Raw genomic sequence first — 24,705 nt, 5'->3', positions numbered from 1 at the left:
ATAATTATACTGCAACTTACTTTTTCTTTTAAGGTTTTATTCTTTTAATGTTTCTTTGTTTTTGAGAGAGAGAGAGAGAGAGAGAGAGAGAGATTGTGAGTGGGGGAGGGGCAGAGAGATGGAGACACAGAACAGGCTCCAGGCTCTGAGCTGTCCTCACAGAGGCCAATGCAGGGCTCGAACTCACAAATCATGAGATCACGACCTGAGCTAAAGTCGGACGTTTAGCTGACTGAGGCGCCCAGGCGCCCCGAATGTGTGTTTTTAAAATGTTTATTTATTTGTTTGTTTGTTTGTTTGTTTTTGATAGAGCGAGCAGGAGATGGGGAGACAGGGGATCTGCAGTGGGCTCCACACGGTCAACACAGAGCCCGACGCGGGGATTGAACTCAGGAACCATGAGATCATGACCTGAGCTGAAGTCAGATGCTTAATCGACTGAGCCACCCAGGCTCCCCTTGAATGTGTGTTTTAAAAAACATTTTGAAAAGTATACCTGGATATCCCTAACCCCTGTGCATGTGGCCCACTAAAATCCAAGCTCTAGGCCANAATACCGGCAGTAGTATTGCTTGCCCACTGAGTCCAAGCTATTGTCTTTTCTGCTCTCCCAGGAATTTATTTTCCCAACAGTTCAGCTGTGCATTAGATTAAAAAACAAATTCAGGGGCGCCTGGGTGGCTCAGTCGGTTGAGCCTCCTCTGACTTCTGCTCAGGTCATGATTTCACGGTTCATTCGTGGGTTCGAGTCCCACCTCAGGCTCTGTGCTGACAGCTCAGAGCCTGGAGCCTGCTTCAGATTCTGTGTCTTCCTCTCTCTCTGCCCCTCCCTTGCTTGCACTCTGTCTCTCTCTGTCTCACAAAAATGAACAAACGTAAAAAAAAAATAAAAACAAATTCAGTGTGCCGTATTGAAAGGGATCTGTCTGAATATCTAGTCCGCCATTATTGATCAAAATGGAAGTGCTTCCCAGTGATTTGTTTTAGCAGTTAGATGCTCTTTATAGCTTGCTGACTTTTCTGGGCGAGGAAGATGCCTCTCGGCTCTCTGGGTGTCCCATCATCTGTACTTCCGCTTTATGGTGGTGGGGGGCGGGGAGGTGGGAGGAAGGCTGGGGTAGGAAAGAGAAGGGTGGGTTCATTCTGAGCCAACGCCTGGTACCGAGGGAGGGTAGCCCCCCAACAGGGCAAGGCCACGCCCATGGCCAAGGGCTTCCCTACAGTGAAACTCGGGACTGCAGTGGGACTGGCGCTCTCCAAGGTCAAGAGGAGGCTGATGCAGCAACAACCAAACTGCTGCCCCTGTTCTGGGGAGCAGGGGGGGGTCCTGCTGTCCCCTGGCTGCAGGCACCCGCCCTGGGTGTTTTCCCAGCATAGCGGGGCGCCTGGTGCTCGCTCCCTCAGGGCCCCCGCCTGTGCCCAGCACTCTGAGCGCCCTGGGAGCTGCGGGCTCCGGGCTCCGGCAGCCTGACTGCATGACCAGCAAGCTCGGAGCCTTGCGCTTGCCTCCCGCGTGGCGTCGCAAACTCTGGCATCAAAAGAAGGAGAGATTAAGAAGAAAGAGAAGTAATAAACCGCCACCAGGGTGCAAAATCCCATGTGTTTGAGCTTCTACCGCGTGGGAAGTGCTGTGCAGGGAGTAATCGCTTCTTAAGGAAAAAGGTCGGATTTCCCAGCCGGTCCTGCTTTCAAAGATTCTGCCCCAAGGTCGTCAAACTAGTTGTCAGAACGTTGTCTCCATTTGGGACTGGAAACGATGTCATGTGCGCAGATGGCTCAGTCCTTCTCTAACCCGGGACCTGCTGTTTCCTGGCTAGAGAGGTAGGCAGGTGACTTCCTCTCCCAGCCTCTGCCTGCTCTTCTGTAAGACGCAGACCCCTGCAGAGTCGTCTGTCCTCTGGTTCTGCTCGGGACCTGCTCAGTCCAATGGGGAGAATACACGCATTTAGAGAATAGCCCCTCTCCCACTGTCGCCTCCCCGTCACAGGGTTCTAGAAGGGGCTGTAGTCACGGTTCCGTTACCCCTGGCCTCAGGGGACAGCATATATCTCCAAGCAGTTAGGATGCTCCGTAATTTCCCCACGGGAATTAAGTGATTCCTTTCCTTTCTGTCTGTGGGGCTGGGAAGGGAGTGCCTTCCATCGCCGCCCCCCCCCCCCCATGCTGGCTGTTAGATGGCGGCCCCATTGAGACTGCTCAGCCGTCATCCACCCATGACAAGCCATCACTGTGACAGACCTAGCTCGGTGGGGGCTGGGGAAGGGCTCCCGGGCTCCCAGGAAGCCTCAGCCTCGTGGGCTCCTCCTGCCGTGGGGAATCGGGAGTCAATCTGCCCAGGTGGCCTGTGACCCTCCCCAGGTCTCCCCAGGCTCGTGTTCGATTTTAACAAACGCACAACCCTGATGTGCTGGCACTTCTGGCAAAAACATATTTTGGCAAATGCAAAATTGCTAATGAAATTAAGTCGCATTCCGCGTAGCATCTGTTCTGCGACCAATGTACCAGCTTCTGAGTGGATTGGCTTTGGAGCCTATCCTGAGGCCCAGCCCACGAAGCTTCTGACTTCTGGCTCCGGATGGGCCTCTGTGGGGAGAAGGGGGTCGGGGAGGGCAGAAGGGAGAGGTGTTTACGGTCCCGCAATTCCTTCTATTATGGAAGCCAGCATCTCCTTCCTATTCTCCCTTTCCATGAGCCTCCTCACACAATTGTAAGAATGTTCTGGATTGGTTACGATTATTGGTAACCCATGACAAAAACCTAATTTCACCCAGGTTAACCAAAAGGGGACTTTATTATAAAAATACTGAGAGTGTCATGGAATCCAGGACAGGGAAGAGGTTGTGCCTGGCACCTCTGGGACATGGACGTCACACGTGCTCAGGGCTCCCCATCTCTCATCTGGGTTTCACCCTGTGCATCCCACTGGCTCCTCCTCTCCTTCTTTCTGTGAACACGGTGTCTCTTCTCGCGTGGTTCCTGAGGAAACATGACTGCATGGAGCCCCAGATACGGGAGGAAAGACTTCCTGTGCAAGCTGTATATGGCGCCCATTCCTGGGCAGGATCCCCGAGGCCAATGGGATAGGCATTGAGGTCAGCCCATTGTGACTGGGAGTCTGTGCCAGGAGCCGAGGCTGAGATCAGGATCCTCCTGGAACGGGGTGGGTGGGGGGGAGAGGGGGGCTGCTCCTGGCCCTCCTGCCTATCTTGACTCCCTGCTCTTAGATACTGACCCCAAATCTGAGAGCTGGGACACTGGTCTATGGCCACACTGTCCTGTACTACCTCCCAGGAAATGCCATGTCCTCCAGCTGTCCCTCCCCAGAGGGTTGACAGAAAATCAGCTTCTAAATCTTCCTGAGATTTAGAAGGCATGGCTGACCTCCCCTCGTCATTCGTAACATTATAAGTGTCTAAAACTATCCTGCTTACTTATATTTACTTGTTTGTTCTCTCTCCCTACTACAATCAAATGCCATGCACCAAGAACCCTGTCAGTATTAGGCACTGCTAAATTCCTGGGTCCGAGGACAACATAAGCAGCAAAGACTCAATAAATGTACGCATTTAATGAGTTTCTTTAAAAGTAGCAAACTCTTAATTTTAAGCTTGGGATTCACATTTAGCAGAGGCAAGTCATGCATGCACGGAATTGTCATGTATATTATTAATAGCTTTGCTTCGTGTCTCCATGTCCTACTTTTTTAAAAAAAATATTTATTTTTGAGGGAGAGACAGGGAAAGGGCACATGTGAGCAGGGGAGGGGCAGAAAGAGAGGGAAGGAGAGAATCCCAGGCAGGCTCCGTGCTCTCAGTGCAGAGCCTGATGCAGGGCTTGATCTCATGAACCTTGAGACCATGACCTGAGCCGAAATCAAGAGTCGAATGATTAACTGATGGAAGTACCCAGGTGTCCCCCATGTCCTACTTCTTAATCTCTTCCTTTGTACCCCAAGATTCTGTCTTTGCCCCAACATAGACAACCAAAGGTGAGTTACCCCCTTTGGGGCATAAGGGATCATTTCAGAATTTGAGACAAAGGTGGTCAATTCTTGATTTCTAAGATCAAAGGCGCCATTCGGATGTAAGAGCAAAAAGATATGAAGGGGGCGCTATCTAGCACAAGCAACTTTTCTTTGAATCCCTTTGAAAACGCTAAGCTCGGGCATGGAGAGGAAAGTTAGAGGGAAACTGGTACAGGTTACAAGGGCTGTCTTCACTTCCACCCCCTTCCAGCTGAGTCCTGAAGATAGAACAAGGTATAAAGATACATGCTTTGTTCTTTTTTAAAAATGTTTATTTATTTTGAGAGAGAATGAGCAGAGGAGGGACAGAGAGAGAGACAGAACCCAAAGCAGACTCCAGGCTCTGAGCTGTCAGTCCAGAGCCCGATACAGGGCTCCAACCCAGGAACTGCAAGATCGTGACCTGAGGTGAAGTCGGATCCTTAACCAACTGAGCCATCCAGGTGCCCCATATGTGCTTTGTTCTAAGATTGGTAATTCCAGACTGGAAGTGCATCATTGGGACCTCTGAGCACCTTACTGGTGTCCCCTGAGCTGCAGTGATGTCAGATAACAGAAGAGAAGGAGATGGAGGCTTCTAAGGCCAAAGGAGGCTGAGTGATGTACCAAAACTCACTTCGGAATTGAAAGACTCAGGAAGGCAGTCAAGAGAGGACCCGAAAAGCAGACCTGGTAGACCCTGTAAGCCTGGGGCTTGAGGTGATGTGTGTGCCTGTGAAGGCTGAGGCCATGACAGGCACGTCAGTGGGGGCAGTGAGGACAGAAGCCAGTGACTCACTAGGGGAAAGGCTCACATCCAAGGGCCAGGTAAGACAAACTACATTTTCAAGGATGCTAGAGCAGGAGGGAAACAGATCAAGAAGGAGAGGCACGCACACCACAGCCTCTGACTCCCTTAACTCGGGTGCCATCTGGGCAGGAAAGGGAGGGGGTAGAGAGAGTATTTAAATACTCTCAAATTGACCCAGTTTTAAAACTGAATGTGATTCTATTAAGTTACTGCGAATGAGGCAGAAGGGGGGCTTTAATATAACTTTTCTCAGCTTTAGGAAAAGTCATTCCAGGCTGGAATTAGTTACCTTTTGCTCCCTGGAGGCCACGCTGTGAAATTGATACCTGCCACAGAACCTCAGAGGCCACAACTTTGTTTCCTTTTTTTTTTTTTTTAAATGTTTGTTTATTTTTGAGAAAGAAAGAGACAGAGACAGAGCAGGAGCTGGGGAGGGGCAGGAAGGGAGGGAGACACAGAATTCGCTGCAGGCTCCAGGCTCTGAGCTGTCAGCACAGAACCCGNCCTTTTGCTCCCTGGAGGCCACGCTGTGAAATTGATACCTGCCACAGAACCTCAGAGGCCACAACTTTGTTTCCTTTTTTTTTTTTTTTAATGTTTGTTTATTTTTGAGAAAGAGAGAGACAGAGACAGAGCAGGAGCTGGGGAGGGGCAGGAAGGGAGGGAGACACAGAATTTGCTGCAGGCTCCAGGCTCTGAGCTGTCAGCACAGAGACCGACATGGGGCTCAAACCCACAAACTGTGAGATCATGACCTGAGCTGAAGCTGGACGCTTCACCTGCTGAGCCACCCAGGCGCCTCACCACAACTTTGTTTCTACAGATGAGGAAACTGAGGTGGAAGGGGACAGATGGGTGGTTCGAGAGGACTCTGCCATGCGTGGGCACCAGAGGAGTGCAGATCTCCCGAATCTTGTCTCGAGGTGCTCAGCACCCCAGGGCATTGTCCTCCTGTGGCCATCAAACTCTTGCACTGAAGCCTCATGGACAAAGCAAATGTAAGAAAATGTCTGACTAGCTTTTTTTTTTCCCCAAATAGAGTTAAACTTAGTAGCTAAGTTTTTTTAAGTTTATTTTTGTTTATTTTGAGAGACAGAGAGCAGGCATGGGAGAGGCAGGGAGAGAGGGAGATAGAATCCCAAGCAGAGTCCAATGCGGGGCTCCAACACCAGATTATGATCTGAGCCGAAGTCAAGAGCCCCATGCCTAACAGACTAAGCCACTCAGGTGCCCCAGGAAACCAAGTTTTCAAAGCTCTTGACAGTCACATGACAGCCAAATAGCGTGGGACATACAACGAAATGAGCATCTTTGGTTAGTGAATATCATCTTCCGCACCCTCCACCCCCACCCCCAACCCCCTTCCTGTTGCTATGCTTGACACTTAGGATAAAGTCCCTTCAGGGCGGCTGTAACAACCGGTGAGGCAGAGGGAGGTAATCAGAAGAGATGACAGCGGGAGAAATGGCTTATTTTTACAAGAGCCCTGGGGCAGCAGGTGGGAGGCAGATTGAGGAAGAGAGGCGGCCAAATTTCCACGCTCTGATGATGCCATTCCTGAGGCAGTGCAGCTCTTCTGAGGCTATCCTTCCACAGAGGCAAGGCACAGAGCAACTCAGCAGGTTGGTGTCTGGCACCGTTGACCAGGTGCTGCGGATTCAGATGTGACACGAAGCGACTCATCGCTGCCCACCCAGCCGAGCTCCAGTGTTCCTTCGAGGATCGACCAAATTCCAAGTCATCCAACAGATGTCTTCCTGTTCGGTCTTCATTTAAGAATGAGTCCTACCTGTCTCCGCCAAGCTCAAGTACACGAAGGTCCCTGAGAGTCTGCAGTGTTCGTGATGGTTCCCAATACCACCGGTCTGTAGGCAGCAGCTTGAACTTGGAAATTGAACGCTGAAACTCCCACCTGGAACTGTGTGGGCTCATGCAGTCCCAGGGGCTTCAAAAGGCAGAAAGGAATAGAGGAGAGAGACTGCGTGGCATAGGGAAGGAGAGAATGAGTTGGGATTGGGCATTGGATTCAAATTCTGCCTTTGTCTTCTCTTAGCTCTATGTCATTGAGAAGGCTGCTTATCATATCCAAAGCTTGTTTTCCATTTTCTGTAAAATACGGTTTTGTTATTGATAATAAGTATAAAGAAGCATTTACCTGATATAAAGTAAATATGGGGGAAAATGTTAGTTGGTATTGACTCTGTAGCAATTCTTCACCCCCCTCCTGCTCACTCACAAGGGCTATCCAGATTTGCTAAGAGGGCTCTAAACTAGAGTCCAGACCTTTTACTGCGCCTTACCTCATTCACCCGTTATACCATATGATAATCATGTCTGCTTCAGCTGGATTCCAGAAAGGTGTCTTATTCACCTCAGGGTTCCTAGTGCTCAATGGAGCAGACAAATCCGTAAGTAAAAGACTGAACCGATTATCATCTAGGAGATCTCTTAGTTTTGTTTCTGATCATGTCGCATGAGGGAAGGGAGGGTGTATGGCCTCTGTGTAGGGGATTTCACTCAGAAAATTAGTATGCTTACTTCTCCATGGAAAAAGGAAAATAAAGCAATATTACATTTTGGTTTAAGATATGCAGTGAATCACAGACAGCTCCAGAATCAACCCCTAGGCAGAAGAATGCTTGATTTCTGGCACTAAACTCGATCTCCGCAGATGCTGGCAGCAGGGCCTACAGTAATTCGATTCTGCTCCTTTTCCTAGGTCTTTGGAGGAAATAAGCTACTAGGACCTAAGACTCTGTATTTGAGATCACAGAACTGCTGGAGATGGAGAATGAGGAGCTGAGAACAGAGACAAAGTGACCAAAGCCCAGTCAACGGGTGGGGTTGGAGACTTCGGGGTTGCTTCGTGGTACTTCGAGACCTCACTCTTACTTTCATGACTTCCTGTGTAAGAACAAGACAAACAGACAAAACTGAGGGCCCAGGAGCATCAGGAGTTGATTCTAGAGGGATCACCCCTGTCACAACCATATCATAGCTTCTGCTTTATCTCCTTCAAAGGGCCTCTTTCCCTGTTTTTAAGAGCCTAGTGTTAAGGCCATTCCTACACCAGGGTGGCAGGGAATGACCATGAACCACACAAATAAATCTACTGAACCCAAACTAAAGGTCTCTCCAACCCAACTTCTCCTTAGCTGGATCTTCAAAAGGCTTCTGTCCCTCCGACATGAGTATGACGGAGGGGAGGTTGGAATGCAAAGAAACAAGACTCAACCAATAGCAATTCAAATATCTTGCGTTTGAACATTTTACGAAACTATATGACCATTTTTTCTCCAACTCCTTCCAAACGGCCTTTGCAAGTGAAGGGTCCCAGAGTTCGCCTTTCATTAGCTTTATAGTAAGTTAGCTTCCGGGATATTTTAAACTACAACCTACCCCCTTCCCCCAGAGCACTTTGTCCCTCTTGCCTGCATTTCTTATTTCTTCTGTAGCACCACTGCCCTCTAGATACTATATAATTTGCTTATTTATTATATCTACTTCTGCTGGAACGTAAACTTCATGAGGCCAGAGATCTTTGCCCGTTTTGTTCACTGATGGTTCTCAAGTGCCTAGAACGAGGCCAGGCGCGTAGTGGATGCCTCAAAAACGATTTGTGAATAAACGAATGAAATAAATAACGCATAACTGAGTCAATGAATGATCTAGCTAATCTAGGGTCAGGGCTGCAGTATTCCAGGACTTAGAATTTGTAAAATTTGAGTTCTAATCCAGACTCGGACCTTTAACGTTGGCCATGTCATTTAGCCTTTGCGGGTCTCTGTCTCCTAGTGTATAAAATTAGGTGGCTATTTACTCATTCAAGTGATATTTGGTGCAACACAACTACGGTCAAAGGGATACAAAGATGCTTTCTTGCATTCAAAATCCTCCCACTTCTTCCAGAGCACAGAATTCCCCGGCTTCAAAAGTCCCGCCTCCTCTAAGCCCCGCCCACCCGCCTGGCCTTTCTTCGGGCTCCTCCCGGATTCAGCTCAGCCGCGGCCAAAAGAGAGGCCCCGCCTCCGCTCGGCGCAACCATCCAATGGCTGAGATACACGGTTAGGTGAATGCCAGGGAGCTTTAGGTGTCCTTTTGGCGCCTGACCAGAGCCTTGGGGAATTCAGTTCCTCTTGAATAGTCACGTCCCCGAGTTGTCTCTCCGATATGCAGGATCACTCTCTTTCCCAAGTTCGCTCGGAAGGGTCGGACGAGGCTCCTGAGTCCCATCGCTGCCCTCCCTAGGAGCTCTGGGTCTTCACTGGACGAGCCTCTCGCCCCGCGGCATTCTGGGAGTGGTAGTTTTCTTCTTCTCAGTTCCTTCCAGGTGGCCCGGTGGCTAAGACTCGCAGGACTACCACTCCCAGACGCCCGAGCGAGTCGCCGGTCACGTGGTGCGCAAGGCCGAGGGGCTGGTGGGCGGGGGCCGGGCCGGTGCTCCGCAGCTGTAGGTGGCACCCGGAGCCGGCGGGCCGTGTCGGCCCCTGGAGAGCCCGCCATGGTGCGCGCGGGCGCCGTGGGCACGCATCTCCCGGCCTCGGGCTTGGACATCTTCGGGGACCTGAGGAAGATGAACAAGCGCCAGGTAAGGGAGACCCGTGCGGGGGGCGCGCCCGGCAGCGAGAAGCGGCTGCGACTGCGGGGAGTCGGGGCTTCCCGGGTGGGGCTCCGGCAAGGACAGCGCCCGGCGCCCCCAGGCTCGCCCACGGGGCTCTCAGAGGCCCTGGGTTCAAGTCCGCGCAAACCGAGGCGTGGGCACGTGTGTACGCTTTCCTGCACTGACAGGAGCGCAGTGAGGGGAGGGCGGCCAGGAAGGGGAAGAGAATAGCAGTCTGGTCCCATGGATGTCAGATGTGGCTGAGAAAGCCAGGGATGGGTCGGGCGTGAGTGACAGCTGTCTGCACGTTGTTTGAAGGGCCACCAACCCTGGAGGAGGAAATAGATTTCTCCGTGAGGCTCTGGAGGCCTGACATCCGAAGGCTACCCGCGGATGGAAGGGGCCGAAAGGCAGGCGAAAGGAAAGAACTTTCTGACAGCGGGAACTGTCCAGTACCGCCCCCCGAAGTCATTGCTTCCCGTGCTGGGAAGTGTTTTGTCCACCTGACTCGGGACCAAATAAAGCTCCTTGGCGCCTGGCGAGCTCCCTGGTGGTGCTCAATCATTTTAGACTGATGCAGTGTTCCAGAAGTTTTCCCTAATCTCCCACTTTGTCATCTGGCTGCACCTTGAATATAGGAGGCAGTTAGCGTGTGGCCTGTGGGCAGCTGGGGTNGAGATCATGACCTGAGCTGAAGTCAGAAGCTCAACCGACTGAGCCACCCAGGCGCCCAGCTGGGGTTGATTTCTCACTCTTTTGTGACCTCAGAGGAAAACGTCCTTCTTGCTCGTGTCTTAGCTCCTTGGCCAGCATCGCTGCCTTTAAGTCTTCAGTATAAGGAAAGAATGAGGAGGGACTGGAAAGGAGGCCCTCTCCGCCAGGAAAAAATAACCGCAATAGTGTAAGCTTCTAGAAGGAGAATTTAGGGGACCTGGAGGGCACGGTACATCCTAATGGATCCTAATTCTTCTGTTGATCCTAACAATAAATTATGCTAAGAAAAACAGAACCATCCTTTGGTAATTTTGATTGTCTTTGAAAATTGTATAAATTCTCATGATTTTGAGACATCCTGCAATTGTTGCCACTAGATTGAGGAGTCAGGCGATGCCTGTGGCATGGCACAACTTACTCCTGTGGACACATGGTTTATTTATTTATTTTTTTGTCCAAATAGAATTCCATACTAGTGCGGTAGTGTGGGAGAGTTTGGTGACTTGAATTTCATGAACGGTTGTCTAGAAGCCTGTTGTTCGTAGGTTTTCATAGCCAACGAGGTCCTGAGAGTTTCTGCAGTTAAGATGAGTTGTGCCAGAGGCGCCTGGGTGGCTCAGTTGGTTAAGCCTCCGACTTTGGCTCGGGTCATGATCTCGCAGTTCATGGGTTCGAGCCCTGCGTTGGGCTCTGTGCTGACAGCTAGCTCAGAGCCTGGAGACTGCTTTGGATTCTGTGTCTCCCTCTCTCTCTCTGACCCTCCCCTGCTCACGCTGCCCCTTTCTCTCTCTCTCTCTCTCAGAAATAAATAAAAACATGAAAAAAATAAAAGATGGGTGTGGCAGTGATTATCAGCAGCTTGACAGACCGACAGCTAATTCCCTGAGCATCGATGCTGTTCCCAAGAAAATCCTCCAGAAAATAGAGCTTTATTTAAAAATCTAGACCTAATTGGCTAGCGTTTTGAAACGTCTCTGAAATTGGTACCGAATCCCAGTGGTTATCATCGCAGACTCTCAGAGAAGGCCTTCTGATGCATGTATCAATTCCTAAACTAGTTTGCTTTTTGAAAAACCTGCATATTCCCTCTCGGTGATCAGGCCTGTCAATAGCCGTTGCATTGTCTGTGTTTTGCTAGTTTTCTCATTAAAATTCAGAAGCTCAAATCTGCTGCCTCCCGGTACTTCCCCCCCCCCCCTTAAGCTTTGTCCTTTGTTTCTTTTTCTTTTCCCTTCCAAAACGGCATCCTCTGACACCTTGTCAGGCATGCATGCTTCGCCAGTCTTGGAAGTCGGATCCCTTCTCTCTGCTGCCCCAGCCTGCTCTGAAGTAAGGCAAGGGCCACATGTGAACACAAGGATTCTTTGTTTCTGCAGTGAGGAGCAGAGGAAGGAAGAAATACAGCGACTGGCATTTCTGTTGCTTTGTGGGCCGGAATCTCTGGTCTGAACTGTGTGTTTAAAACTCTCAGACATTGCCTATTTCATTTTTGGTTGACAAAGACTGAGCGTGGGTTTCCTTCTAAACTTTGCTGGGATTATGAATTGCTGAGCGTATAGAATTGGTAGGTGAAGATGAACAAACAAGGCCCCAGTGAAAGGTGGTGGCGTATTCTTTAGATCCCAGTCTGTCAGCCGTTCGATCCAAATTATGTTTCTAGATTCTACATTTTAATCCTATACTCGGATTCGTTGGTCTCTTAAAAGTAGGATATTGAATTATGATCTGTGGTTTTGCAGCTAGCTTGATGATTAGGTTTTTGTATAGTCGGTCATATTTTTAGCAAATAGATGTCTTGCTCAAAGGAAGTTTTTTTTGGGGGGGGTTGGAGAATCGATTTTACTTCCCCATGATGAATTTTGCAAGCCTAGAAAATCGTACTGGAAAAGATACTCTCAGTGCCAGATCTTTATTACATAAATGACGAGGTTTTATGCTTTGCTTTGATCAGGGTGGAGACCGATGGTTTGAAAACTGGTCTACAAATGACAACTTCTGTTTAAAACTGTGGCTTGTGGCTTTCCCAGTCAGATCTGTAATTCATAATGAAACAGCATTTACTTATCAAATCCTTCAAGTCAGGCAGAGCGGGTAGAGAAGTTTTTGAATGTGAGCTACGGTGAACAACTTTTGCTTGAGACTGATGTGCCCTGCAAGGCCGATTTTACTTTGGAAGCAACAGTTTAATGTCTTACAGCCCGACACCTATACGCTGTCTGCTTGGCACTCCAGTTTCCTTATTTGCTTTTCTGAGAATTTACCGAGAGTTTCTTAATTTGCTATTGACGCAGTAGCCAAAGAGGTTTTTGTTTTTTTTGTTTTTTTTTTGTTTGTTTGTTTTTTTAAGTTTCTATTTACTTATTTTGAGAGGGAGGGGGAGAGAGAATTCCCAAGCAGGCTCTGCACAGTGCAGATGGCAGGGTTCAAAACCATGAACCATGAGATCACGACCTGAGCCGAAACCAAGAGTCAGACGCTTAACCGACTAAGCCACCCAGGTGCCCCACCAAAGAATTAAAATATATATATACACACATATATGGTATGTAGCTTTAATTTTGAATTACGTTTGTCTTCTTTTCAACTCTTACATCAAAACACCGTCATGGTTATTTTAATTCATTTCTATGTTCCCACTTTCAGTTTCCTTCATAACTAGCTGGAATTACATAACTTCACAGATGTCTAGTCGTAGCAATACGGGCTCTGCTTTTCCTACCTTACCGCCATGTCAGATGTGCTTTCGTGTTTTGTCACACTCTTCAAAGTAGTTCTTTTAATGACCATATCATATTCTGTCAAACCCCTTTAAACGTTTATCTTCCCCAGACTTTGGAGTTCTTCCATACCCGTCACTATTTTAAAGCATAGAGAATAGCTTAAAAGAAGAAAATCCAACACCTCATAATTGCACCGTGCTGAGTTGGCCTCTGTCAGCAGTTGAGGGCGTCTCCTTGTGTTTATCTGACAAACTTTTAGTGTGTGGAGATTTTCCTGCAGCCTACACACACTTTTGTTTTAAATAGTGCAGTAACTTGCCAGTATTTACTCCAGCATTTCTCTGTTGTCGCGCCTTCATTTCTTTCTCTCTGTTATGAGAAATGGGACCATGATACGTCTCTATCTGCCTTTATTGGAGACTGAATTCCTAGAGGTAGAATTGTTGGGCCAGAAGTAACCTTGTGATACTAAGGTCAGATGGCTCTCACAGTGGTGGTACCCACATGCACGTTGCGCGTATCCGCGTATCCATATCGTATCCGTATGGCACCTCAGCGCGCCCTGGGCAGGCACTGAGTATTAGCATTAAAAACAAACAAACAAAAACCCCACCTAAGCTTGAAATTTGCTCAACATAAAAAAGGAGAGGGGAAGGGGAAGGCAGGATTTGGTTTGAACACCTGGAGTGATTCTTAATGATCCTGAGCTTTTACCTCTTTTTGTTGCTGTTGGGATTTTAGTGTTTTCCTTACTACTAGTCTGTTTGTACCCACTGTGTATTGAAGATATTTATTTTCTCACTTTTTATTCAACAAATCGAGTACTTACTTTTTGCCAGACCTGTACTGAACAAGATATAGCTGCGAACAAGGCCAAAATGGTCCTTGCTTTTGTGGAGCTTACAGTCTAAATGAAAGACACATGAAAAATGACCTGTATATGGGGCACCTGGGTGGCTCAGTTGTTAAACATCTGACTTTGACTCAGGTCATGATCTCACAGCTCGTGAGTTCAAGTCCCACACTGGGTGAGCTCGAACCCTGCTTTGGGTGAACAGGAGCCCCACTTCAGGGAAAAACACAAACCCTGGGTGAGCCCCACTTCTTTCTCTCTCTACTCCTCACTCACTTGTGCCCTTTCTTTCTAAAAAAAAAAAAAATTACACTAATTACAGTAGTGACAGGTGGCATAAAGAAGTGCAGGATGCAGTGAGAATATGTAACAACTTAGGCTGGTTTACAGCAGAGGGTGGCAACTCCAGCCCACCATCTGTTTTTATAAATAAAGTTTTATTAGAACACAGTCATATTCATTCTTTTACGTATTGTCTTTGGTTTCTTTCTCACTACATGGCAGAGTTGAGTCATTTCAACGGAGACCATGTGGCTTGTAAACCGAAAGCACTTATTATCTGCCCATTTACAGAAAAAGTTTGCTGACTCCTAGTCTAGTAGGTCAGGAAAGGCTTCTCTGGGGAAGTGATGTTGAAAGTAGGATTTAAGATGAGTGAGTATTAGGTATGCTAAGGAGTCCGGGTGGAGAGCCTCTGGGCTCTGGGCAGAGGAAACAGCCAGGTGAAGGAGTGGAGAGGGCTGTGTGCTCTCTGAAGCACTGGCAGGTACCACTAGGGTACCGAGAATGCAGCGCGCTTCACCAGCTGAAGCTGTGGATTTGGGGGGTGTACCAGACAGGGCCTAAGAGACCACACTCATCCTCAGAGTAGTGGGATACGGTTGAAGGAATGCAGTCGAAGCAGGGCGTAGAGATGATCGGATGGCCAGAGGTGCATTTGAAAAGGAGTGCAGAGTGTAACGTGGAGAATGCACGGGAAGAGGTGTGTATGGATATTGGGAGACTGGTTAGCAGGCTTTTGCAGTTGCCCAGTGGGTGACATTGGTGACTTGGATGAGACTGCAGCCAGTGGGAACAGAGAGAATGGAATAGAGTCCAGAAGTATTTAGGAGGGCAGAATGTATAGAGTGAATGGGTGGGTAGGGGGGTGGCCCCTGAAAGAACAAGAGACCTGCCAGGTAGGTGACTACATAGGGCAGAAGAACAGGTGTATGCGGGCAGGGAGAAGGGGATCATTGAAGCAGAGACATGGGGATTGAGCCTTTTCAGTTCCAGGTATGTTGCCGAAAGTGGTTGGTTCTGGTGGAGGGAGAAGGTCTTTAGAAACGAGGATGTCTAGGAACTGAGGCACAGTTCCTACCCACTGAGCGTTGGGTAGACTGTCCACATGGCTCATGGGATCACCCAGGACAGGGGTTGTGAGGAGGAAGATGGAGGCAGGTACTGGAGTAAGGAGCCATCCCGGAGGACACGAAGGGCAGATGCCCGGACGGACTTACATTTCGAGTTGTAGTAGACACAGTGACTTGGAAGACTGTAGGCATCCGGCCCAACAATTCCGCTACAGCCCGATAGGGGGTTGTGCTGCGGGCAGGTACTTTCCCCCTGGAGTCCTCAGGGGCTGGTGGCTGTGGCAGGCAGCTGTCAGCGAGGAAGAGTCTGGCGCTGCAGCACCGCCAGCCCTGTGGATGTTAACTCAGTCGTCTAAGGTGGGACGAGGTCAGCTTAGAACTAGATACCATCTTGTGTGGCTTCCTGCCTATGTTTTTAACCAGATACTGTTTACTTTTTAAAACATTTATGGGAGGCGTGCCTGGGTGGCTCAGTCAGTTAAGCATCCAACTTCGGCTCACGTCATGATCTCACGGTTTGTGAGCTCGAGCCCCGCGTCGGGCTCTGTGCTGACAACTAGCTCAGAGCCTGCAGCCTGTCTTCAGATTCTGTGTCTCCCCCTCTCCCTGTCCCTCCCCTGCTTGCGCTGTCACTCTCTCTCTAAAGAGTAAATAAAACACAAGACATTTATGGAAAATTTGAACATCCAGGTATTTAAAGTTTTTGTTCACTTTGAAACGTAATTTCAGATGCAGAACAGCCTCATTGCTAAGTACTAGAGGACTCTGTTGCTAAGTTCTAGAGGACTCTGAAGCCTCGTTGGGGCCCTCTTTGGCCAGGGGCTCAGGGGTGGTTCTCCGTAAAGCACACTGCCTGTGATGGGCTCTCACATCAGACGTGGGCTCTCTACGCCAGAGTTGTAGCCCCCGGGGTAGAAATTGAGTCACGGACTCTTCAGGGTTGAAGCTTCCGGGAAATGCAAGAGGTAAGTGGAGCCTCCACCAAGGCTTTAACAAAGTAGGTCCCATGGATTGTTCTGCCCCCCTCCCCCTTTCTCTTATTGTAAAAGAAACAATAAATGGAAGGCTCATTCCACAGACAAAAGTTGAAATGCTACCTATGTGTGTGGTTTGCATGAATTAGTTTAACGTCCTAAAATAAACACAGCTTTGTGTGTTTTGTTTGTTTAAAAACCAGCTCATGGCCAGCTTGGGGTCAGTGAATATAATTCCACTGCTTTTCACTTTGGGTCTGGCCTCTTTCGTTCCAGCTCTATTACCAGGTGTTAAACTTTGCCATGATCGTGTCTTCGGCACTTATGATCTGGAAGGGCTTGATCGTCCTCACCGGCAGCGAGAGCCCGATCGTGGTGGTGCTGAGGTAGGTTCCGCAGGCTGTGACGCGGCCGCCTCGTGACAGGTGACGGAGGAGCGGTGTCGCCTGGAGTGAAAGCCTGCGAGGCCACCCGGACTCGGGACTTTAATTGGATAAAGTATTTGAATTTTCTGTTGAGACCTGTTTTCATTGTTTCTGACTTTTGTTGACAAATCTGGTCTTTTCAACAGACGTTTTTGCTAATGCTCCAGTGCAGTATATTTGCTTCTGTGTTTTCATGCTTTAATCTGCCCAAAGTAACAAGCATATGTTATTACTGCGTTGATTGATTTTGAAACATAATTGAAAACTTACTTGGTTTCCTTTGTACAGAGCAGACAGGGGAGCGTGTACCCCCAGGGCCCAGCAGAGCGCACTGTACTTTTTCAAGCCGCTTCCGCAATACTGATGTAGGTGGCTAGTCTCTCGGGACTGTTACTCTTATAAAGCACAGGATGTTAAATTTAGAAAACTTAATACTTTAGTTAACTTCATATAGCCACAAAGTCATGCGGGGGGGAAATTTAATCAAGTCGAAATTAAATAACCATATGTGGGAGCCTTAGGTCCCTCCGGATGCTCTCTGTCCATGTGACTTTGACCATTGGGCCTTCCTGTGGGTGGGAATGGAGCCTGTTTGTTTCATAGGTGGGGCCACCTCTGGCCAGTGCCGGGAGCCCAGGCCAATACGCAGGGGTCTTGGCTCCCAAACCAGTGCCCTTTCCCTCCCCTGCTACCTGCTGCCACATGACGGAACTTCGGCTGAGGCCCCGGCCTCACCAGTTGCCCCCCGTGTGGCTGGCCAAGCAGCCTGCTTCTAGAGATGCGCTGCTTCCATAAATGTCAGAGCCTTAGGAGAGCATGCGGGCCCCCATTCACTCGTTCTCACTCTGCGCTCTGAGTGCCCTGGGGTTCAGCAGATAGGGTAGGAGGGAGAAGGGGACCACGTGTGTGGATTAGAGACACCTCAGCCTTGCTTTAGTTGTGACAGCTCCATTTTTATGTATTGTATGTGGTTATGCTTCCTCGTAAGATTTTATTCGAGGGAAGGGTTTTAGACTTTTTTTTCTAAATAGAAATTAAAAACCTCAAATTTCGACGGGCCCTTTTACTTAACAGATAAAGAGCCCGAGGCCCACCAAAGCCGAGCCATTACAGCTGCTCTTGGCAGAACCCAAACTAGACCCCACATTCCCTGGTTTTCCTTAAATCACACAGACACGCTTGTACACAGAAATTGTTGTAACATTGCAGTGTATGGGGACTTTTTTTTTTTTTTTAAAGCATCCTTTATAGTTCTAAAGCAATTTGGTCTGTCATATAAACTGTTGACATCATGAGAAATGTGTGCCCTTGGGGAACACTAACCTTTGGGGAACCCCTGACTCATGGGGAAAGCAGGTGTAGTTGATATTAGTGAATTATTTCACAGAAGTGCTCTCCTCATGGGCCATGGTCATGACTCTTGGTGACAAACAGTGCTCTTCCTGCCTCCGAGACTTGTCCGGAAGGTTTTCTAGCTGTAGTTCTTAATTGTTTTCTCTTTCTTTCCCTCTTCGTCATTTATATTTCTAGCCCCCTCTCTGTTTTTTATTCAGATTTCCTATTTTGGGATGCCAGATCTATTACAATACGCAGCGTCACTGGTTTAACTTAAAAATAACTACATTGGCAGGTACCCAGTGACAGGCCCAGCCCACTGTATTTCTCCTTGGTGATCTGCACTCGTTGACAAGCTTAAGGTGTTTCAGGGTGCGGAGGGACAGGAAGGTCAACTTCTTGAGCCGCTCCCATTTTGAGCCCACGTTTTCCTTTAAAGCACCCCATTTCTTCACCAGTCTGGCTCTTCCGGCCCCATCCTGCCCTCAACAAACTCACCGGTTCTTGATTCTGTGGCCCCTGTGTTGCTATATTTTCAGGTCTTACTTATTTTCTCCTGCGTTAAGACAGAGCATGAACGTATGTAAAATGAATTCTGTCGTGATAATCTCAGCTTCTGCTAGATTACAATTTATTTGAATCCATCGAAGATTTTGGGCATGAATTTAAACCGGCACGGTGTGGGATTGTTCATTGACCTCCACATCAGATACAGTCAGCGTTTGTTAGAATTGGGCTCTCTGTAGAGTATGGCCTGAAGGATGATGCCGCAGGAGCCCAGAGACCTGGGTCCAAATTCCGTCCCCACCCTCAGCTTGGTTTTCAGATAGATCACTCTCCTAAGGCATTCACGTGTTCGTTTCTCCTCCTCGAGCGGAAGTGCCACGTCCTAGGTGCTGGGGGTTGAGCCACGAAACGCAAGAACTGCCCTAGAGAACTCACCAGCTTGCAGAGTCTGCAGTTCTGAGTGAGAATAGTAATGTCTCCGTAGATGTAGGACTTTTTTTTTTTTAATGTTTTATTTATTTCTAGTAGAGAGAGAGAGAGAGACAGCGTGAGCAGGGGAGGGTCAGAGAGAGAGGGAGTCACAGACTGAAACAGGCTCCAGGCTCTGAGCTGGCAGTCAGCATAGAGCCCGACGCGGGGCTCGAACCCACGAACCGCGAGATCATGACCTAAGCGAAAGTTGGACGCTTAACCGACTAAGCCACCCAGGCGCCCCGATGTAGGACTTTTTTAAGGCTAAACCTTGGCAGCTTTTACTTCAAAGGGTTCACATTATACTTGGTTCTTTTGTCTCCCTAATACACGGTGCAGAGGGGCCTGCTGCTACCCTTTTCCTACTTAAATCTAAGAGGAGGTGGTTTCCTGTCTCACTCAGTGGCCTCTCCAGGAGCACTCAGGAGGAAACCGCGGCACTTGTCCTTCGGGCCCTAGACCGCCACGACGGCGGAAGTTGAGACTCCCACTGACGTGTCTACGATTGGATTCTTCGTGAGTTGGAACATTCCCCTTGGGAGCCCAGGCTAATTCGGGTGTCTCTTCCCAGTGGCAGCATGGAGCCGGCTTTCCACAGGGGCGACCTTCTGTTCCTCACCAACTTCCGGGAAGACCCTATCAGAGCTGGTGAAATCGTCGTCTTTAAAGTCGAGGGACGAGACATTCCAATAGTTCACAGAGTAATCAAAGTTCATGAAAAGTAAGGAGGCTTTCCTTCCTTTTGGTGGGGTTTGGTACATTTCGGTAGCCAGTTTTATTTTTTATATATTTTTAATGTATTTTTTCATCAGCACTGATTGTTATCAAACTTTTATTTATTTGTTTTTTCACGGTTTCCCCCCCTCCTCAAGTTTTTCTTTAAATTCCAGTTCGTTAGTTTCAGGTGCAGAATTTAGTAATTCGGTTTTGGCAGCCGGTTTTAATGGTTGATTAGAAGGTAGCAGAAGCTCAGTCTGGATTATGTTCCTCGTCCCGCCGTTTGCTAATTGGGCGACTTTGGACCTGCCACTTCGCCCAGTCTGTAGGATGGGACTGATAACATTATCATTGCCCACAGTGCTTCACGGGGCCATCATGAGAACCAAATGACAGGTGTTTCCTGAGGCACTCGGAAACTTAAATTGCTGTGTGACGTAAGGTGAACCTGCTGTAGCATCATAGTTATCTGAAGGGAGGCTCAGGGGGAGCCCCATCCCACCGCAGCTGAGGTTGACCTTGATACAAGGACTGTTGTCTGAGACGCAGAAAGCCGCCTGTTTCCCTGTGTCACTTTGGACCGAGTGGCAACGCTCTCGGCGGTCACCTTAGCCCTGGATGGATGAACGTTCCTTTCCCCGGCTCACCCTGTGGCTCGGGCAGCGCGTCTCCTGCACCAGTTATCTCCCCACAGATGCGCTTCCTTTCCTTTACATGCCAGTGGTGGCCTCTGAAGATGCTTTTTGGAAAGTAGAAATTTCTATCTCCACTATACTAAGTTCCCATGGGAGAGAGTACAGCCACAGGATTAGTGGGAATGTTACATTTCACATACTCGGTTAATCATTTACCTTCACGCAGCTTAGTGTAGCATTTTCACCGGCCTGAGGTATGGAATTGCACTTAGATGTGTGTATTTGTGTTTTTAAAGTAACAGCGTTTCTCATTTTCTAATAGTGTGGACGGGGTAGGGGCGTGCGGGGCATGTACACATGTAGTGCAGTTACGTGAACATTTCCGGAATGAGGGTCCCGTTTCACTCACTGCTTCCAGCTGTTCCCCAAAGAAGTTGCTAAAGACGCTGATACTTGAAGGAGAAATTATTCAAAGTTGAGGAAATAATGATTTTCTGCAGTTTGCATGAGTTGTGAGAGAGGCTGTGTGGATTTTTATCCTCTGGGTTTCCTTTATAACCGCAGCTGCAAATCAGCCTGCTCCTTTTGGCAATGGCTTCAAATCTTTGTGGGCTTTCAATATTTTATCTAATTATAAAAGTGTATTTTTCCATTTGTCTTATTGAAAGAAAGCCCTCTTTAGAGCTCTAGAATGTTGTAATGTTTTGTTTCTAGTGTCAGGGCTGCGTAAGCACCAGTTTCGAGGGTTTAAAATTAATCCCACATGTCTTTTTAACACACTGGTTTTATGCCATTTGTGTTTCTGTTTCTCTGCAAACCGGATTTGACACCACTTCTCTCAGTGGTGAAGGAGGTAATGCATGAACATTCCACATTTGGCAAGGCAGAGTAAGTTTGAGGAGGGGTAAGGGCACACTCGCGTTTGAATTACCTTGCGCTCAAATCTATTGACCCGGGACCCAAGTTCGTGTCCAGGGTGAAGAGGAATGTATATAACCCACGGTAACACGTCGGTCTTTGCTGACTAAGGAAGTGAAAGCAGTTGCTGGAAGCTGATCATTGTCTATCGGTGCCCTTGTGCTTTGCCGTGCCTTTTGGTTGTCAGGGTAACTTGAGCGTTCTAGAAGTGGAGCCACAGAACCGCCCGTAGATCTGTGCTTTAGCTGGATGGTTACTCGTGAGCAGTCCCCTCAGACCAAAAGCTCACGTTCTCGTCGAATGCTTGTTCCGACGCCCGCCTCTGACCGTGAAGTGCCGGGTAAACAAACTGTTTTCTAATGATGCCGTGCCAAAAACCGTTTTTGAAAAGACATTATTTCGCTTTCCAGAGACAACGGAGACATCAAATTTTTGACTAAAGGAGATAATAATGAAGTCGACGACAGAGGCTTGTACAAAGAAGGCCAGAATTGGCTCGAAAAGAAGGACGTGGTGGGACGAGCCAGAGGGTGAGCGTGAACCTTTAAGTTCTGTAAGGGATTCGGAAACCAGAAACATAATCAGAAACACACTGAATGTACAGGCTGAATAGAACCACTCATTACCAATATTGTCTGTCCGAGGAGCTGGGAGGGGGCTGAGTTGCGCTGTATGTACTGTGTTCACAGTATACATACAGCTCAGCGCTAGGGGCTGAAAATCTAAAGCTGGATGCAAGCAAATGAGCTCTATCATTGGTTTAATCCTGTTCTTGAAAGAAATCGTCCCCTAGAGGTTAGTTACCTGTGGTTTTAAATAGCAATGCCAGGAAATCCTCCCGAGATCACCACTGTCAAGCCCTTGGGTGAATGTTCTAGGCATTCCCTGCACGTATACAGGTGCGTGTGCATGTTACGTACGAGGGTTTTACTTTCTCTGTTGACCCAGCAAGAAGTCAGAAATAGGTTCCTGGTTCCTGTGTCAAATCTACATCCGTGTATTTTTAAATGGCTACGTACTGTTGCTCCCCTGGGAATCACAAAATCACACCTTATTTAGCCAGTCCTCTTCCGGGGGGACACATTTAGGTTATTTCCTGTTTTTCATGCCCCAAAACAGGTATGTGATAAATCTTGTGATATTCACCTTTGCGTAACTGCGCCAGCAAGGAGTCCTGCTTCTGACGGGCACAGCAGAGCGCGTGGCCTCTTATTTAAAAAAAAAAAACACAAAGTAGGCAGTTCTTCCTTTTTTATGTTTAACCCTTGTTGGAAGTGTCTTTTTTTTTCTTTTTTCTTTTTAATCTTTAAATCCCACCAGTGTTTGAGGCCGGAGAACACCGGTTACCCTTTTCTACGATTCAGCTCTACTAGTCAGCTTGTGATTTGAGGCCTCTTTCTTTCTGCTCCTTTTCTCCCCCGGCTCACCTTTTAACTACTGTACGCGGTTGCGTTGCCCCTTGAACATCTGTGGGGAGATGGGAGTGGCTTCCAGCTGGCCTGTCCTCTACTTTTAGACGTCTTGGGGACAGGCTTTGTATAAAGGAGAGTTGGAGCTGCCGATTTACATAAGATTGAAGGGTCCCCACGTGTTAATGTGGTTTCCCCGGAGTGAGGGAAGACCTGGGCCACACTGATTGCATATTGACATTCACCTCGTCAGCAGAATCATTGGCTGGCTTGTGCCCGGACCGGCGGCATCTGGGAGCCTAATCATGTGTGGGTAGAAATGATGGGATTCACATCTGTGTTTGCTGCCCAGCGAGCGTGTTCGTTACATCTGAAAAGCCCTGTGAAATGAAAATGATGATGGATCTTTCTGTTGCAAACTAATTCTCTGTGTACTTTGAAAGCTTCCTCTAACAGCGGTCTTCACACAGGCTGTCTCTGAATGTCACTTCTCCCCGAAAAACATTAAAAACCAGCTTGATGAAAGTTGTCAGTTCCACTTGTACAAGTGGCTCCACTAATTATTTTAATTCTGTTGCAGTGAATGCAGCTAGTACAGTCAAGTAGCGTCTCGAGCAGAAAACATGTGCCTGCTTAAAAAATGGTCCCGGCCGATCGTCGTGATGCTTTTGATTAATAAAGCCTTCGGAGGCCGGAGTGACTATTAATCTTACAGCCCCAATCAGTGCTATTCCCAAGGAAGATTTGTTCCCTAAGGCTGATTTAGAGTATTTTTAAATGTTGCTGTCATCATGTTACAATCAGTTTTTATATTTCTGGCTTTTCATCCCACAATTTAGGTTTTTACCGTATGTTGGTATGGTCACCATAATAATGAATGACTATCCAAAATTCAAGGTAGGAATTTGCGTGTATGTCTGCATTTAAAAAAAAACCATATACACATATATATTTATATATTGGCGCTTTTACACGTGCAGTTGTAAAGATGCAGTCGGTTTCAAATGTTTTGCTGGTTATTTTATTTTGCAGAACATCTGTATTTAAATACAAATTAACATAACCATTTACATTATCAATATTTGCATTAGTTATTTAAAATAGCTACTTTCATCTTTTATGTTCATTGCATCCTCTAAAATGGCACTTCGGTATTTATTGCTTTTTATCATGAAAATCTTCAAATATAACAAAAAAAAAGAAAAAGAAAGGTGATACAATAGACCCAGTAATGCTGATCTCCCTAGTTCAGTAAAAATGGTATCTATGTTTTTTTAAAAAACCACTTGACGAACAATAGGGAATGGATGCGAGAATGAGGAGGGAATTAGCTGTGTTTGTTGGGTGTTTGATCCTTGGTCCATTAATACACCGGGGGCTTTTAAAACCCGAGCATGGCATTGAGCCACTAGTTGGGGAACAGGGATGGGGGAAGAGGTCATCTTTTGATTCTGTCCTCAGCCTAGTATCCAGCAGGCTTCATCTGAATACATTTATAGACCAAACTTACCTGTAGCCCTCACGGTAATTTTCCACTGTGTTTTCTCCCCAGTACGCTCTCTTGGCTGTAATGGGTGCATACGTGTTACTCAAACGCGAATCCTAAGATGAGAAGTTCCCGGCACCAGATTGAAATGAATTCTGTTGAAAAAGAGAAAAACTAATATATTTGAAATGTTCCACTTTTCTGTATAAAAGGAAACAATGTGGAGACATTTTTGTCTTGTCCAAATAAATGATTCATCAGTGAAGACTGTTTTCTTTTGTGGGCTCCGGTTTGAATCCGCTCAGGCTCTGTGGCCCACGCGGCAGTCATTCTGAACCAAGCACGGGGGTCCGCGGCCACTTCTGGACCTGCTGGTGGGGACAGTGCACAAGCCACACGGTGTAGTTGTAACGTCTGAGTTTCAGATAGAATTCTTTGCATAGCATCATAGCATTTCCAAGGGAAACACACAGGCCCTTAAAAGGAAGTGATTTCTCGTTTATTAAAGTATATCCCAATCAATTAATAATAAAGCCTAAAATCTTTTTAAAAGGAAAGATGTAACCCGCTTTGTTTTGTGGCGTGATCTATCTTGAGATGGTTGGATAAGTTATTGGAAACGTGCTTTTCATAAATTATAAAAACAGTGCATACTCCTTTGAAAACTTACAAGAAGCACAGATGGGTAAAAGGAGCTCATCTGTTTCCGCAGCCTCTGAAGGTCTCCACCGTTTGAGCTGTACGGGCGCCCCGTGCAGTCCGGCAGACATAGCGG

General features: G+C 47.7%; 1 protein-coding gene and 1 non-coding gene across 2 annotated transcripts; both read left to right on the top strand.

Annotated features, from left to right (window-relative positions):
* The first annotated feature begins 671 nt into the window (after positions 1-671).
* On the top strand, positions 672-763 carry TRNAR-UCU (transfer RNA arginine (anticodon UCU)). Its single transcript has one exon. It is a non-coding gene; the product is annotated as a tRNA-Arg (tRNA).
* An 8,471-nt stretch (positions 764-9,234) lies between these two features.
* On the top strand, positions 9,235-24,195 carry SEC11C (SEC11 homolog C, signal peptidase complex subunit). Its single transcript, XM_077777565.1, has 6 exons — positions 9,235-9,402; positions 16,304-16,413; positions 19,337-19,486; positions 21,446-21,565; positions 23,284-23,341; positions 23,997-24,195. The coding sequence occupies exons 1-6, from the start codon at positions 9,316-9,318 to the stop codon at positions 24,048-24,050; spliced, it is 579 nt and encodes a 192-aa protein (XP_077633691.1). The 5' UTR covers positions 9,235-9,315; the 3' UTR covers positions 24,051-24,195.
* Positions 24,196-24,705: the final 510 nt, after the last annotated feature.

This window comes from Crocuta crocuta, unplaced genomic scaffold, assembly GCF_008692635.1.
Source record: "Crocuta crocuta isolate KB4526 unplaced genomic scaffold, BGI_CrCroc_1.0 scaffold36, whole genome shotgun sequence".
Lineage (NCBI taxonomy): Eukaryota > Metazoa > Chordata > Mammalia > Carnivora > Hyaenidae > Crocuta > Crocuta crocuta.
This window is presented reverse-complemented; position numbering and strand designations above follow the sequence as displayed.